The 17,032-nt window shown below is 40.0% G+C and overlaps 2 protein-coding genes across 10 annotated transcripts in view; both read left to right on the plus strand.

The window, feature by feature from the left end:
- LOC107564963 (apoptosis-stimulating of p53 protein 1-like) overlaps positions 1-11,349 on the plus strand; it is a 46,669-nt gene extending 35,320 nt beyond the window's left edge. For 5 of the 8 annotated variants that reach the window (XM_016250147.1, XM_016250145.1, XM_016250148.1 and 2 more), the window contains 16 exons: positions 892-993; positions 2,440-2,460; positions 2,595-2,769; positions 3,901-4,097; positions 4,664-4,804; positions 5,108-5,300; positions 5,952-6,083; positions 7,079-7,188; positions 7,276-7,705; positions 7,806-8,557; positions 8,832-8,888; positions 9,260-9,340; positions 9,453-9,586; positions 9,725-9,891; positions 10,003-10,202; positions 10,301-11,349. In XM_016250147.1, the coding sequence (XP_016105633.1) occupies positions 892-993; positions 2,440-2,460; positions 2,595-2,769; positions 3,901-4,097; positions 4,664-4,804; positions 5,108-5,300; positions 5,952-6,083; positions 7,079-7,188; positions 7,276-7,705; positions 7,806-8,557; positions 8,832-8,888; positions 9,260-9,340; positions 9,453-9,586; positions 9,725-9,891; positions 10,003-10,202; positions 10,301-10,342 (2,934 nt within the window). In that variant the 3' untranslated portion in view covers positions 10,343-11,349. Of the gene's footprint in view, positions 1-891; positions 994-2,439; positions 2,461-2,594; positions 2,770-3,900; positions 4,098-4,663; positions 4,805-5,107; positions 5,301-5,951; positions 6,084-7,078; positions 7,189-7,275; positions 7,706-7,805; positions 8,558-8,831; positions 8,929-9,202; positions 9,341-9,452; positions 9,587-9,724; positions 9,892-10,002; positions 10,203-10,300 lie in introns of those variants that run through there. The other 3 variants (XM_016250151.1, XM_016250153.1, XM_016250152.1) reach the window with 3 other exon arrangements.
- An 863-nt stretch (positions 11,350-12,212) lies between these two features.
- Positions 12,213-15,031, plus strand: LOC107564965 (serine dehydratase-like). Of its 2 annotated transcripts, XM_016250154.1 has the most exons (8): positions 12,213-12,319; positions 12,506-12,673; positions 12,905-12,947; positions 13,167-13,306; positions 13,427-13,515; positions 13,647-13,874; positions 13,959-14,083; positions 14,162-15,031. In XM_016250154.1, exons 2-8 carry the CDS (start codon positions 12,521-12,523, stop codon positions 14,362-14,364), a joined length of 981 nt encoding a protein of 326 aa, XP_016105640.1. In that variant the 5' UTR covers positions 12,213-12,319; positions 12,506-12,520; the 3' UTR covers positions 14,365-15,031. The 2 variants fall into 2 exon arrangements, with proteins under 2 accessions (XP_016105640.1, XP_016105641.1); XM_016250155.1 differs by lacking the exon at positions 12,213-12,319 and having other exon boundaries at positions 12,366-12,673.
- Positions 15,032-17,032: the final 2,001 nt, after the last annotated feature.

Raw genomic sequence — 17,032 nt, forward strand, 5'->3', positions numbered from 1 at the left:
TGTATTTGCTCATATCGTTCTGGATTTTTTTTTCTCATTTTGTTTTTCATAGTTGAGGTATACCTATGATGAAAATTACAGGCCTCTCTCATCTTTTTAAGTGGGAGAACTTGCACAATTGGTGGCTGACTAAATACTTTTTTGCCCCACTGTAGGTGAGTTCACACAATTGCAGGACATAGCATAACTGTAAGCATCCTGTTCGCTCTCTCTAGGCATTTCCTCGTGATTCTGTGGTGATTTCTAGCTGCGTCTTTTTGTTTGTCTGTACTTGTTGAATTGTTGTTTACTGCAGATATTTTCACCCAGAGCCATGCAGCTGTCAACATACTGAAAGTAACAGCTTGGACCAGTTTAAATTAGTCTTAACTAGTTTAAAATGGACAATGGTGGTCTGTTGCTGGCTTAAATTAGTAAGAAAATGTACAAAACGTAAAATATAATGATCTTTTAAGAAGTTCACCACTGGCAGATGTGCCTAACAATAAATTATTAAATTAACCTTCGCAACTCTATGAATTTATTTTGAATATTGTCTGCTTGAAAATTGGTTGAATTTGATATGATCCAAAGCGGTCAAAATTTGGCCTAGTTAGTTATTATTTTATGTTTTCTAATATTTTTGAGTAAATATGTAAAATTTTTATGTCATTTCAGCAATTTTGTTTACGTCTCATTTGTCATCATTAATTTGCATGACGTATTTTCAGCATTGGCTATATACAGTCTGTTGACTACTAGTTTGAAACCATGTTTAATTCAAAAGATGGCGGTTTTTATTTTGTTGTAGAGATTTCATGAAGTAATTGCAAGTTTGATTAGTTTGAACAAGTGAAGTTCAGCCTGTTTGTGCGCAAAGCTATTTCCATGATACTTTGTGTTTGTGTGAAGGTGGGGAATCCACGTGTGGAGTTAACGCTGTCAGAGCTGCAGGAGATGGCAATGCGACAGCAGCAGCAGATCGAAGCTCAGCAGCAGATGCTGATAGCTAAGGTAGGCGCCGCCGTATGAATCCTCACATCTCTTTATTTATTCATGTCTTCAGATCCGTTTCCTCTTCTTATGTCTGAACTGTTAAATTGAGAAGAAACTGACAAATTCCAAAATGCCACTTTTATTTGTGTTAAGATATGCATCTTTCATTTTCAGATCTGTTAATGGTGATCTGCTGACTTTAAAATTAAGACCGCTGTGGTCTGGCATAAACAGGTGTACGTACACACATGCAAAAGGGGCATACTGTACGTGAATGGTCATATCATCTGGAGTGCATGAACTGTCATGTTTGATTAATTATACTAGCCTGGTTCCATGAAGCCATGTCCGGAATTTTCTAAAAGCCTTTTAAATGATTTGCATTTTAAATGTGCAGCTAGTGCACTCAAGCCCGGCGTCATTCGGTTATTCAGCTCTGTTGATATTGTGTTTTGAGAACCGTTTGTCTTTGTGATTGAGATATTGTCTTGAGGTCAGTGTGTTGTAGTTGAGTTTCACACTTAGGTCAGCGGTGGAGGTGAACTGTGCATGTTGCCTGGACGCAAAGATATTTTCCTTAAGCAACAACAGGAAAGAGACTCAATTCACATAGGAAATGAGATCAAGCATGGAACTGCAGCTGTCAGGAAGAGGAAGGACGTTAAGACCACTGGAGATTGTGGGTTCATGTACGCGTGTTCGTGAAGGTGTAGTCAGTTCTCGGGGAAAAAGTACCAGAATGCTCTGGAATTTGCAGACAAGCGACACAGGGCCTAGCTATGATCTCTGAAGTATATGCGACTGTGTGTTTCATGAACGAGTATCAAGAGTTCATCGACCTGTTGTTGTAAGGTAAAAAAAAAAATGCATGTCTGTTTGGAACTTTTCAGGTAGAGGTGTTTGTTGAAATGCTGTTTTATTAATTTTGGTTTTATATAGAATTTTTGTGGATAGATGACTTTATTCATTGTGTAGAGGAAAAAAGTGCATGTATATTTCCACAAACATGTTCTATGTAGCTTTAGTACATAGTAGCTCTTCCGTTAAAAACATGCTTTGCTTATTCGTCTGTTCATTTAACACTGCATTGTGTCGAGTCAACACTCTGGGACGGTTAGGCCTGGCTTTGTATTTGCTCATTCTGAAGCAGACCTGAAAGTGCTAGTCAGCACAATTGCCTGTGTTTCCCTCCACTTTCTATTTTAGTCTCATTCATCATACATTCACATTTTGGGTGTTATGTTACAAAAAAAACATAACTTAAACTTGCATACAGTTGGAGTAATTACAGTATTATTTGCCTTCATTTTTGTAGTAAGATACATGTAATAGATTCTCTGCAAACATTAAACCTTTGTCTTTGTATGCTCTGAAATTCTTTTATTTCCCGTCTCTTTGTTTCCTCTCTCTATTTTACCATCTTACCTGGTCCTTCCTTATTGTTTACATCTCGTTGTTTCGCAGCTTTCCACTGTGCGTAGTGAGGTGTGTGAAAGGGCTTTTGTTGACCGGTGACGTGTTTGTTTTGATGATCTGTGGAGCATGTTCCCTCCCATTTAGAGATTGACCGTTACCCTCTCCTGTCCTCTCTTCCCTTTTCCTCACCTCTCTGTGTTTAGGAGCAACGATTGAGGTATCTGAAGCAGCAGGACCCACATCAGGGCCAGTCCGTGTCTGAGAGCGAGAAGCTCCAGAGGTTGAGGGAAAGAGTGGAAAGTCAAGAAGCTAAACTCAAGAAGGTCCGTGCCATGAGGGGCCAAGTGGACTACAGCAAACTCATCAACGGCAACCTGTGTATGTACAGCCATGTTAACGGACTTCAAAATACTTTAGAGATAACTCACTTTATAAATGGATTTAACAATGTTCTCTCAAAACTTTAAAATAGTATGTTTTTTTTATTTGGATGATCGACTATAATACCAAGTACAATATCTATTTTTTACTGAAGTATCTGATATGTGTTTTCAGGGTGCTGTGGCATAGTGGTAAAAGTCAACATGAAATCAAAATTGAACGTCACCTCACTCATCTCTTCTCTGATTACGTATATTTTGGCACAAGGGCTGGGCAAAAAGTTGGTCCAATGGCCAAACAATTTGAACCCCTTCCCTCCAACAACTTGTCAATCAAACGACGATCGTAGCAATTTTACAAATGGCAGTGATCCTATCAATTCCCAATGGACAAAATCAAGTCATAATCAAATTCAAGCCTACGTTTTATACTTGTTTGAGAAGCCGTTTAATTCGGATATACGTCACAATAGGGAACAAAATCGGTCACATGTTCCGATTCATGCTGACTTTAAGTCTCAGGGTTGGATTCAGGAAAGTTGCTCATTCAGACCTCACAAGTATCGAGTCATAAGCCATCACTATTGTGCCCTTGAGCAAGGAACATTCTCCAGGGGGATTGTCCTTGTAATACGTTCATAATACCATTTCAAGGAAACTGTGAACAAAAATGTTCCTCTAAAGAAATCAAACAGCTAGGTCTGAAGCTAACAGTTTTTTTACTATTGTTAGACCACACAGTGGAATTTCATCCCTTGCTCCAGTTGCTTTTGCCATCCATTCCATCTGTGTTCCTGGCAGTGGATCAGTCGGTAGGAGCATCTCTGAACTTTCTGGTTGGGGTGTGGAAGAGCCTGCGGCAGATTTCACCCCTCGTGACGTTCATGAGATAAATTAAAGATCACAATACATTCCTCTCTATTTAGAATTTGTCTTATGACATGTGGACTTGGGGAGTGGACATCTGACCAAGCAGCACTCTGCACTGAACCTCACTCCTACACACTACACACACCCACTCGAAAAATCCAGATACTAATATGTGTATGAAGCGTATCAACAATTGTGCATCCATTTGCACACAAAGATAGTATTTTTATAATTGGAATGCTTCATGTGTGTCTTTCAGCTGCAGAAATTGAGCATGTTAGTAGCCTGTTCCAGGAAAAGCAGGCAGAGCTGCAGTCAGCCATGCTAAAGGTGGACCAGCTCACGCAGCAGCTAGACGATCTGCAACGGGGACGTCTCAATGGACTGCAGTCTCTGGGGGGACCGGTGACCAGCAATGCTGCACTGGAACTACGTAAACTCTACCAGGAACTGCAGGTAGGCATTTTGTGCTTTAGACAGAGCTAAAAAAAGCTACAAATTTAAATGTCAATTTTCTCTTCTTACTGCACAGAGACTACAGTACAGAACGTTTTTGAATAAAGAATGAGAGATTAAGACGATTTGTTGGATTTGTTCAATTGCAGTCAACTCATGACAACTCTAATGACCAAAAACTAGCCACAGTCAGATCAGAAAAAAAATACAACTCCGTTTATCTTAATTATATTGGTCTCACTTGGGAAACATAATAGGAAAAAACTTTCTTTTAATACATTAACGCTGTTTGATCATCATTCCCCAGTGAATTTTTGAAAGACTTTGATTTTAATGCGCTTTCCTGTTTTGCTACACTTTCCTCAATCCTCTCTGAAGTTGTTTTTGGTACATTTTGCACCCAAAAGTGATACTGCATAAAATATTCAGATTATCAAGCGTGTTTTCAAATTCCAAAGATATTAGTTGCATAAACATGTGACATTTGATGAGATGGTAAAATATTCAAATGCAGTAACAAAATCATCAGTTCTGTATGCGTGTGTATGACATGTATTAACATTTAGATCCGGAACAAGCTAAATCAGGAACAGAACAGCAAGCTACAGCAACACAAGGATATGCTTAACAAGCGTAACATGGAGGTGACCATGATGGACAAACGTATTGGGGACCTTAGAGAGCGTCTCTACAAGAAAAAAGCAGAGGCAAGTGAAATAGCCTGCAACTGTATTGCCACGCACAGTTAGTGCACCACATCTGTGATATTACATTAAGCTGCATTGTAAACCATTGCTTCATTTTTAAAGATACCCTAGAATTGGTTAAACCCCGCAGTTTAAGCACAAAGAATATCAAAGCAAAGAGTTTGATCCCCCAGATGTATACAAAATAGCATTTCAAGGATATTTGTTGATATATATGCTAAATATTTTAGGTGTAAAAACTAGAACCATATTGACTAGCCTTTAAAACTTATCTGTTTGATTAACCAATCTTCTTTTCTACAGCTTGGCCGAATGAGTGGTCCTCCCTCCCCTCAGCCCACTCCAGGCAGTTCCGGGCGAGTGGCAGCAGTCTGTCCCTACATCCAGGTACCGGTGCCTGGGCGACAGGAAGGAGGCTACAGTTTACCGCCTGATCCCCTGAAGCCACAGTCTCTCTCCACCTCTGCTACTATCAACCATGCTCGCTCCAAGTCAGGTCAGTCTTTCCTCCTATTCCTTGACACCGTTTTACTTTTGCATTTGCTGCTTTCTAGGACTGTAACAAAAAAATACAACAGGAATTCTGGAGATTTTTCCAAAGAATGCATCGACAACACTCTTGGTACTCTCACGCAGAAAACATTCATATAAAAGCTCTCTGTGGTAAAAATGATGAGCATCAAATGGGTTTACAAGGTTCATGACCCCATTCAGGAAGATACTACTACATAAATGATGAAAGATGTATCATATCATTGTTTGCGTCTTCAACTTCTTGAAGGCTGTGTATATCTATCACTCAAGAGCAGAAAGCTGTCTCTGAAAATTTATCTTTTCTCACCACTGCTGTAAAATCAATCATTCAGCTCAGTTCAGATTTCTTTCTATGCTTCTCTCATTTTCCTGATATGTCATGTTATGCAGTATCACTTTCCATCTAAAAGGGGCAGCTGCTAAACACCAAGTTTTGAATCATATCTTTATTCAGATATTCTCATTAACGTCACACTAAAACATCTTTTTGTTTGTTTTTTCAGTCTTTATTGCTAACATGCTTTTCCATTTTCTCATGTCTGTCACCTTTTCCTCTCCTCCCCCTATTCGTTTGTCATGCTTGTGTGTCACATATGTGGGGGCGGCGGGACAGAGGAAGAGAGGGTGAGGATGCCTGCAGGCCCATGGAAGGTCTCAGACTTAGACATCATAGTGGACCCTCTGGTGCCATCCTCAGAGCCTAGAGAGAGGCCAGAGGCCCCCACAGACTCCGACTGTACTTCTAGTGAGTTTTTTGGGCATGATATCAAGAAGAAATTTTTGATCAGAATGCATAAAACAGGGTTGGACTTCTATTTACAACACAGACATTGTCTTGTGTTTGCCTTAAGACTTTTAAAATCAATTTAAAAAGCATGTTTCATTTTCAGTTGTAGCTAAATAATATATAAAGAAATTGTGAATTGATTTGATCATTAATTTTTAAACACGCACTGAGATAATCAATCTACACTAGCTTGCACTTAGTCTGTCAGTACCAATGAGGTAAGTCCTATACATAATGTCTCACCTCATGGGTACTGACAAACCAAGTGCATAAAATGGGAATTTAAGCCCCACCCATTATTCATCTTAAAAAGCAGTACACTTACCATATCCTAGTAGTCACTGAAGTTGGATCCACAGGATCCTGAACTAAAACCCTGAACTGAACTGGTGGAAAAAAGTAGCAATTACTTAACAATGTTTATTTTAGTAGTCATGAAGATGTAAGGCTGGCCTTACGAATACATAACAAAAGACTGTATTTATCCTTTAGCATATTTAATCACTAGAAGGATTTGACCTATTTAGAGAGAAGAAACCCCCATATTTGATATAGTTTAATCCTTTACTTCACTGCATTTTTCCTTTGTGGGACTTGGCAGTCGACTTGCTAGTGAGTTTGATGGCGTGTTTGTCAGACGAATGGGATAAACATGCGTCATCGCCCAAGCAGAGCAGTGGACTTGGACACATAGGCTTAGTAATCCATTTAACCCAAACAGAGCTGGGTCTGTGTAGAGGACAGGACAAAAATATACCCCACTCAAACCCCTGATTAGAAGTGTCCTGTTGTCACAGGGGTCAGAGATGTGAGTGTAGTCCCATTTGAGACTCATCTCCTGCTTTAATGACCCATTGAGCAGGTCAGTCTGTGTCATAATGAGGCTGACAGGAGAAAGAGCATATACGTCTCTGTCTCTTTCCATCTAACTTATACTTCTACGCTTCCTACAGCTAATGATGCAATCTGGCCCTCCTTCAACAATAATAGGGTTCATCTAAAACCTCCAGACTGGAAGGACACAAGTCAAGATCATACAAGCAAGATGGGTACCTCAGACAAGGTGAGATTAAACGGTCTCCTTAGTGCTTAAGCACAAGTGTTTTTGTGAAAGACATTGAGTCTTGTTCATGCTTTTGTCTCTTTTCAGGAAGCCCCTAAGCTGTTAGGGACAGTAACAGCATTGTCTAAGCAGCCTCCACCCATCTATGGAACCTATCCCAGTGCAGGCCATCACTCCACAGTCTGTGCCACCAGCTCTTTGCCTCGCTCTGCTCCTGGCACCATAGGCTGGCAGAGAACACTCCCTGCCTCTGGTTCCTCTTCACAGCAGATCCAACAGCGGATAACAGTGCCTCCCAGTCCTACACCTCACTCTGGGTCAGCTCTATTCCCTCAGGGTGAAAGGACAGAGCCTCCTCTTGCTGTGGCAGTACGTCCCTTTATTCCAGACAGGGGGTCCCGGCCCCAGTCTCCAAGGAAGGGCCCTGCCACTATGAACTCCAGCTCAATCTACAATATGTATCTGCAGCAGCCTACAGCCAAAAACTACTCCAGCAGCAGAGCTGCAGTTAAAGCAGGTAAGAAGTTGTTGCATCAGTCCCAGACATAGGTATGGAAATTAGCTTTGATTATGTATGTTCCCTTCTTTTGAATTTGCTTTTCTTCATTGGCCTCCAGTATACGGAAAACCAGTCCTACCAGGCTCCACTTCTCCTTCTCCAGTTCCACCTTACCAGCAGTCCTCCACAGATGAGGTCTACAGAGAGGCGGCCCAAGAAAGCACTCCCTTACCTCCACCCAGTGTGGAGAACATCCCTCGCCCTCTCAGTCCTACTAAACTGACCCCTGTGGCCCACTCCCCTCTCCGTTACCAAAGTGACATTGACCTGGAGGTGCTGAGAAGGAAATTATCCAATGCTCCCCGACCTTTAAAGAAGCGAAGCTCCATCACAGAACCTGAAGGACCCAGTGGACCTAACATCCAGAAGCTCCTATATCAGCGCTTCAACACCCTTGCAGGAGGCATTGAGAGTGGAGTGGGTGGTACACCCTTCTACCAGCCTGACAGTCCTCTGAACTACATGGCCACAACCCTGGGCAATGTGGACACTGCCAATGGGAACCTAATGGAGTCAAGCATCTTAGCTGAACCTTCATCAGAGCCAGAAATCCCAATCCCTCCTCCCACCTCTTCTGTGTCACCAACAGCTGTTGATAATGAGAACCAGCTGACACATCTATCTAGTGACTCAGGGGGTGCCCATTCTGCTGATGCCTCAGACCATTCTCTTAAGGACACCCATGAGGACAATCATAACAACAACCACACAAATGTTACAGACACAGAACCTAGCCCAGTACCAGAACCTCATTCCCCTGCAGAGCAGGACACCGCAGCACACCCAGGCACTCTTCCTGGTGTATCTACGGTGAGTTGGCACTAGCTTGTTGGCTAGGGTTATGTCTAGATGTAACCCCTTATTCTGCAAAAAGTCTTGTGAGATTTGCAAGCAAAATTCATATAAAGAGTCCTGCAGCAATCCTTAATCCTAATCTTGGTTTGCCATCTAGACAGTGCTGTTTGCTTATCTCTGCATAGGAATGTATTCATTGTTTGACTTTTTTTGCTCAGACATTTTATTCAATATATGAATATTCATATTCTTCAAAATTTGAAAGCTAATAGAATTTTTCACATTTCAGCTCAAGCGCACCAACTTGAAGAAGCCAGGCTCTGAGAGGACAGGTCATGGCTTGAGGGTCCGCAGCACACCCAGGCACTCTTCCTGGTGTATCTACGGTGAGTTGGCACTAGCTTGTTGGCTAGGGTTATGTCTAGATGTAACCCCTTATTCTGCAAAAAGTCTTGTGAGATTTGCAAGCAAAATTCATATAAAGAGTCCTGCAGCAATCCTTAATCCTAATCTTGGTTTGCCATCTAGACAGTGCTGTTTGCTTATCTCTGCATAGGAATGTATTCATTGTTTGACTTTTTTTGCTCAGACATTTTATTCAATATATGAATATTCATATTCTTCAAAATTTGAAAGCTAATAGAATTTTTCACATTTCAGCTCAAGCGCACCAACTTGAAGAAGCCCGGCTCTGAGAGGACAGGTCATGGCTTGAGGGTCAAGTTCAATCCTCTTGCACTGCTTTTGGATGCATCTTTGGAGGGAGAGTTTGATTTGGTGCAAAGGATTATTTATGAGGTACAATTCAGCTGCCATACGCCCCTTACACTTACTTTGTATGCTTGAACTAGGCTCAGTAGGAGGTTGTCAACTGTTTTCACATCGACATGTTTGTTTGACCCATCCTCAGGTGGACAATCCTAGCACTCCAAATGATGAAGGTATCACGCCTCTCCATAATGCAGTATGTGCAGGTCACCACCATATTGTGAAATTCCTGCTGGACTTTGGGGTCAATGTCAACGTAGCAGATAGTGATGGATGGTGAGGCCTATCACTTTGGTCTGATGGTTTATCTCTTCACATTTGTCTGCATTAGGGAATAACCGTCATTTTATATACAAACACCAATTCTTATTAAGTGAAGTTCGCAGATGCTAACTCTTTTTCACTTGTGATCAGGACGCCCCTGCACTGTGCAGCTTCATGCAATAATGTTCATCTTTGCAAGTTGCTGGTGGAGTCTGGAGCTGCCATTTTTGCCACTACTATCAGTGACGTGGAGACGGCAGCAGACAAGTGCGAAGAGATGGAGGAGGGTTATGTCCAGTGCTCTCAGTTTCTATATGGTAATATCTATAGCAATCACTGGTGTTGTTATTTTTATTGTTAAGGGTGCGTTTCTAGAATAGTGGCTGTAAATGATTTTTTAATTCTACTCTTCTTTGTTTCCCCTCCAGGTGTGCAGGAGAAACTGGGTGTAATGAATAAAGGGACAGTATATGCCCTGTGGGACTATGAAGCTCAGAGTGCAGATGAGCTATCCTTCTATGAGGGCGATGCTCTCACCATCATGAGCCGTAGGGATGACAGCGAGACAGAGTGGTGGTGGGCCAGACTTGATGAAAAAGAGGGCTACGTACCACGCAACTTGTTAGGGGTAGGATATCTGTTCAGTCACACATTTATTTTTGAATTTGTTTAACACATTGTATTTGTTGTAAAGTGAGGAAAAAATCAAATCTGTTGTCATTGTAGCTGTACCCAAGGATCAAACCCAGGCAACGTTCCTTGGCATAGGTGGCCAGAAGAGACAGCGCAACCTCCTGTAACAGCACTTGGCATGAAGCTGCGGGATGGCGCTCTGCTTGTCTTTGCCGTGGCCCGTGACCACAACACAGAGCCCACAGGAGTGGCAAGATGATGGCGCATGTCTGGTGTCGGACAAGATGGATTTACCCAACAGTGGGGAATTCAGAGGTCTTCTGTTTGCATCCCAGATTTTATTCGTCACTATGATGTGTTGTTTTTGCAGTGTCCCTCTTACCCATATCTCTGTTGAGGAAAATGTTAGCTTTTCTATCCTCATCCACAGTGCAAACCTCCTGAGTATATGTGTGTGTGAGTGTTTCAGAGTGGGATGTAACTGTCAGAATGGGATGTGGATGTGATGATAAGAGTTGGTGACAGAGTATGCAGTCTTGGATTCCAGTGTTTTGTGCTCTATGGTTTTTATCAAGCAAAAAGGAAACCGAAGGGACTGATGTTTCATTTCCCACGGTTAGGAAGTTGCTGATTCAGGAAAAAGGAAGGAAGGTGCTAGAAAGTGTTAAGAAGAGGCCTTGAGGCTGGTCAAGCTACTGATGGATAATAAGGAAGTGGACTGGCTTGGAAACGTATAAGTGTGGAGGATTATGTGGCTTGAGGAGGTGAAATTGTGTAGTTGTCTATGAGGAATTGAGTTTTAAAAGGATTCGGAAAGAAAACTGATGCCATAAAAACTAATGCAGTGGCTGTTTTCCATCAACCAGGGGATATTGACAACATATCACATAAATCCTATATTCCTATGCTTAATTTAAGCCAGGCTTTATTTTTTATTTTTTTATGCTACATGATCTTTTCCCTCTTTAAGGGTTGTTTATTTAATTGAAATAAAAATAAATTATTTAAATAGCTTGATATAGGCTTATATGGCTGTCAAAACCGGCAGGATCTGCCTAGTGTTTGTGCTGCCATACAAGAGCCATTTATGCAACATGTCATGTATATGTGCACAATAAAATTTCCATATTGGGACAAAGTCACATGTTGTATTGACTGGATTTTTCACATCCTGTGTTCTGTACAGGAGTATGAGTGATGCTGTCTATTGCACAGATTAAAAATTCATTTGGGGTTTCAGTCTCGAAATATAAATGCAATACTGATGCCTTGTTGTGAAGTTCATTGCATGATATTACTGAAGTGTTTGAATGTGTTTTACTGTATTAATGAACTTGTTTTTTTAACTTAATTATTTAGCTTGAAAAGAAATGCTTATCATAACCTTAGAAGTAAAAACAATCAGCAAGCCGTTAGCAATATGTTCATAAAAATGTCCATATGGCAGTTTTAGGTTTTTCACTTTCAGGATCATTGCGCACTTTGTCTCATGAATGAGTAACTTGCCCTAGTTTAACCTACATTACATAATTTTGCAAGCTGTCATGTTTTATCTAAAGGTCTTGGACATTCGTTGATTAGTGCTTGGGTTACTTTATTTTCATTAAACGAACTTTGAACTTCCATGCAATACTCGTTCAAGAGAGTCATATGACACCGCGACGCAATAGGTGAGTGGACGCCTTGTCTGTATATTTGATGTTTAAACGGAATATGATTGCCTAAGACTTAAGAAAACCAGATGTAACCAGCTTTCAAACGCGGAAAACCTATCAAATGTTTGTGCGCTTCATGCATTTACCCACCGTGACCGGACACCAGTCCACTTCTTTCCTTATTAACTGTTTGCATTTCAGAAAATTTTGAGAAAAATGTCAAAGCAAACTGGATTTCATGTCGTCACTCCACTTCTCGAGAGCACGGCCATGTCTAAGCAGATCGGGACCACCGTGTAGGGATGGGCATATCGATCCTGTGCAAGCTGTCATGTTTTATCTAAAGGTCTTGGACATTCGTTGATTAGTGCTTGGGTTACTTTATTTTCATTAAACGAACTTTGAACTTCCATGCAATACTCGTTCAAGAGAGTCATATGACACCGCGACGCAATAGGTGAGTGGACGCCTTGTCTGTATATTTGATGTTTAAACGGAATATGATTGCCTAAGACTTAAGAAAACCAGATGTAACCAGCTTTCAAACGCGGAAAACCTATCAAATGTTTGTGCGCTTCATGCATTTACCCACCGTGACCGGACACCAGTCCACTTCTTTCCTTATTAACTGTTTGCATTTCAGAAAATTTTGAGAAAAATGTCAAAGCAAACTGGATTTCATGTCGTCACTCCACTTCTCGAGAGCACGGCCATGTCTAAGCAGATCGGGACCACCGTGTATCTGAAGATGGAGGGCTCGCAGCCCACCGGTTCCTTCAAAATCCGTGGAATAGGATACATGTGTCAAAATGTGAGGAAAAAATATGTCTGCGTTTCTTAAAATGAATGAAACCCCATAATTGTAAATGTTATAACGCGTTAAATTTCAAAATTAGAATGGATAATATCAAGTTTTAACAAGACAAACGTGAAGGTTTACGGCGAGTAGTCTATTGTGCGCTCGCACTCCCCTCTAGCGCTCATTAAAGGAACGATTGCATATTACTCTGATGTTCGAATTGATTTTTATTCCTTTTGTAAGGTTGCAAGTTCAAACAAGTCAAAAGGTGTCATTTGTTCTTCAGGTGAGTAAAATGGTAAACATTGAATTGTATTTCCATTTGTATAAGGGTGTTTCTTAACTGCAGGCACTTTTGGCCCTGGGGCCCTTTAGAAAATAAGCTTTAAATAAACTAACATTTTCACATTCTCACTTGTTTATTGAACATATCAGATTATGCTTTTAACAAAAGTATGTGATGAAAATTATATTTCAAACATTTTCTCTGTCTCTGTGTGTATAGGTGGTAATGCTGGTATGGCCACAGCATATGCAGCAAGAAAACTCAAGCTGCCAGCCACCATTGTTTTGCCCTCGTCAACGCCCCAACTGGTAGCTCAGAAACTTAAGGACCAGGGAGCTATGGTCAAAGTTGCGGGCAAGGCAAGAGCAAAGTACCACCACAGTTATCTTAAATGCCTTTATTCTAGATATTACGCAGTTACGCCATCTTATCCGGCTCTAAATCATATATACATGACAGATCTTTATCTGATATTGTAGGTATGGGATGATGCAAACGCTGAGGCCCTACGTTTGGCTGAAAGTGAAGGTCTTACTGTAATACACCCGTTCAACCATCCGCTAGTCTGGTGAGTTTGTAAATATAGCATTTTTAAGAAATGAACTCAAGTGGTTTGATCACGTACAACCTTATGTTTTTTATATTTTCATGATTTTGGACTTCACAAGAATTGAAAAGCTGTTAAAAAAAATCTCTTAGGAAAGGCCATTCCAGCATTGTGCATGAACTCAAGGCCTCACTGCCATCCAAACCTGGAGCTATAGTGGTGTCCATAGGGGGGGGAGGTCTGTTTTGTGGGATAATGGAAGGGCTGGATGAGGTGGGCTGGGGAGATGTGCCTGTCCTGTGTATGGAGACCGTGGGTGCCGATTGTCTCAGTGTTGCTCTGAAAGCCAGAGATCTGGTTACACTGCCTGACATTACAAGGTACAAATTAAGAAATCATCTCACATTCATGAACAATTGCCACATTTTATGTTTGAACATCTAAATGTTTCTGTAAACCACTAGTGAAGCGACATGTTTGGGAGCAAAAACGGCATGCCAGCAAGCGTTTGAGTACAGCAAACGGCCCAATGCCATTTCAGAGGTGGTGACAGATCTGCAGGCCCTGGAGGCAGTGGAACTGTTCCTGGGTAAGTTCTTTAAGGCAATCAAACCGCTCAGTAACAACAAAGCTTGCTTTGCAGTCGATTACTGTATACTGTATCCAGACGAGGAACGAGTGTTGGTGGAGTTGGCCTGCGGAGCGTCATTGGCTGCAGTGTACAGCGGTGTCATCCAGAGGCTACAGGAAGAGGGACGCCTTCCTAAACCGCTCGACTCGCTGGTAATGATCGTGTGTGGGGGCGGCAGCATGAACCTGGCTCAGCTGCAGCATCTACAGGCAGTCATACGGAAAAGACCACATCTGTAGATTCTCACATCTGAGAAAAATGGTCAAAGCATCTGCTTTTAGTTGCACTGACATGTCGTGTTAAATAAATTAAAAGATAATATGGATAATCTACTGTATTTCAAACAGCTGAGAGCAAACTATCTATCAGATGAGTCTGTTTTGAGCAAACATCCAGAACTAGAAAAAATCTTCAGATTTTCTGTTTTAGTGAATAAAATCCTTGGATGGATTGCCTCAGAATGTTGTCACTTACTACCGGTAACCAGCAAGTGGTGCTAATGTCTGTCGTTTTAATATTTGTGTCCTGCAAGTGAACAATGACCAGTGTTTTTTCAGGGCAGTGTACATTAAACAATGTAACTTTAAAAATATGCTATTAGTATTATGTTGTAACCTTAAAGTTGAATTATTGACTGTAAGGGATAATGTACAGTCGTCTTGTCATCATCGCAACATAAATCAAATCATGGTGATTAAATCAACTTTATGTTTTCTCTGCATGCTAATTATACTGCTACATAATAAAATAAATTAATTTAAAATAAGACGTTTTATTATCTAAGACAGACATTAAACTATTGCCTGTGTGTAGAAGTTAAAGTGACACACAGAAAAGACCTTTCTCTTGTTCGCTTGACAACTTTCTTGTGGACATGCAAAGTCTTCAGATTAATGAAATTTATTTCCGCCCCAGAATTAAAGAAAGAAATAAAATATAATAAAAAACATAATTGTGGCTTTTTATCTCACAATGCTGACTTTTTTTCTTGCAATTCTAAGTTTATATCTTACAATCTTTATGTATAAACTCGCAATTCCTAGTAGAAAATTGCTAGATATAAACTCGTAATTGCAAGAATTAAAAAAAAAAATTATTGGCGGAAACAAGCGGGTCACAATTCTAACAATTCTCTCTTTTTTTCTGGCTATTGTGAGTTCATATGTTATAATTCTGAAAAAAAAAGTGGAATTGCGAGACAAACGTGCAATTCTGAGAAAAAAGTCAGAATTGTTGAAACAAGTCTGAATTGAAAGACAAAAACTAGCAATTGAAATTTGTTGTTGTTGTTATTTTTTTAAATTCATTGGCGCAAATAAACTTGCCACAATTCTGTATTTTTTTTATGGCAATTGCGAGTTCATGTCTCAATTCTAAGAAAAAAGTCAGAATTTTGAGATACAAACTCATAACTGAGTCAGAGTTGTGCAAAAAAAAAAGGCAGAATTGTGAGATATAAAGTCACATTTTTGAGAAAAAGTTACAATGACCGTTTTTATTTTTTAAATTTCGTGGCAGAAATAAGCTTCTATATCAGATTTTGGGACTAACGGAAAATTGCTCATGCAACAGTATAATGTAAACCACTTGGCTGTAGTCTTTAATCTTTATCTTAATGCATGCACCGCTCTTTTTTAATATAATTCTCGGTCTACTGACGTTTGTTGTGACATACACTTCGAATATTGCAATGCTCATGATAACTTTCGTTAACTCTACAAAACGTAAATCCAATTCACCAGCTAATTACTCTTAAACAGAAGTTCAAAAAGAAAATTCTAAAGATGGCTGCACTTGTTTCTCTGTTTCTCATAAGGTCTGTAGACTTTGCTAGATACTGGCTTACAGGGTTAAAAGAATACTAATTCTATAAAATATGAGGTATTCTTATGAAACTTTCACAAGTTAATACTCATTATTATTACAGTATTTGTCCCCAAATGCTTAGGCTATGTAATTATAAAAAAACTATATAGCTACAACAACAGCAACAAGAAGGACATATAGTAGTAGTAATAATAATAATAAATACCAACAACACATCAAAATCAAAAATAATAATCAAGAATTGACTCTCATGTTCAGAGAGGAACTCTGGTGAGTCTTAATTTTTTTTTACTAATTGATTCCTGGAAATAAATGAGAGCAGGCAGTATTTCTGCTATTGTATTGTAGTTTTGGGAATTAAAATTTGATCATGGGTTAGTGTGGCCCCATCATGTCCCAATCTCCATCACCAGCTGCTGCCATGTCTGTAATTCCACCATACGGCCCACCATGTACAGTCATTCCCATAATCCTCTGTAAGTCTGTCTGTGGCCTGCTTTTGCCTAAATAAATATGGATCTCTTCCCTCAATTGCTTTTAAGTGGAACGAGAGCTACATTGAGCCTCACATGACGTATACAAAGTATTTAGAGAAAGACTGTTAATGGAACATCAGTGTTCAATTGTTATTTCATGCATAAAAAAGTAAAATGAGTATTCTTCATTTGTATTGTTGTATGTAATATGAACTTTACATCTTGACTTATTGCACTGCCATGCTTCTTATCGTTGCATCAGAATTGACATCTTATTGTATAAATACTTTCTGGAAAGAAAGAGAGAAAGAAAGAAAAAGAAATGGAGTGATGTATTCATCCAGCCCTGTATAATAATGCAAATTTGTCTCAAATGTAAGATTTGCTTGCTAATTAGTGTTCATTATGTTAATGGTCACGTAATTGTGTGTTGCTGTGAACTAATTTCATGTTTATCTACTCTAATCAACCCCCGAGATTTGGCAGGACTTCCAGGGGTTCATGTTATAGCAGAAATTATTGTAGTAATTCAATGCTACAGAATGGAAAACAAAGCAAGATTTGAGACCACAACAGGATTATTCATTTTGGCATTGCCATTTCT

Source organism: Sinocyclocheilus grahami, unplaced genomic scaffold (assembly GCF_001515645.1).
Source record: "Sinocyclocheilus grahami isolate Dianchi unplaced genomic scaffold, SAMN03320097.WGS_v1.1 scaffold972.1, whole genome shotgun sequence".
Classification (NCBI taxonomy): domain Eukaryota; kingdom Metazoa; phylum Chordata; class Actinopteri; order Cypriniformes; family Cyprinidae; genus Sinocyclocheilus; species Sinocyclocheilus grahami.

Coding starts and splice junctions, on each gene's coding strand:
- LOC107564965 (XM_016250154.1), top strand. CDS start 12,521: ATGTCAAAGCAAACTGGATTTCATGTCGTCACTCCACTTCTCGAGAGC. Junction 12,674..12,904: donor TAGGATACATGTGTCAAAAT/GTGAGGAAAAAA, acceptor TCCTTTTGTAAG/GTTGCAAGTTCAAACAAGTC. Junction 13,307..13,426: donor TGGTCAAAGTTGCGGGCAAG/GCAAGAGCAAAG, acceptor CTGATATTGTAG/GTATGGGATGATGCAAACGC.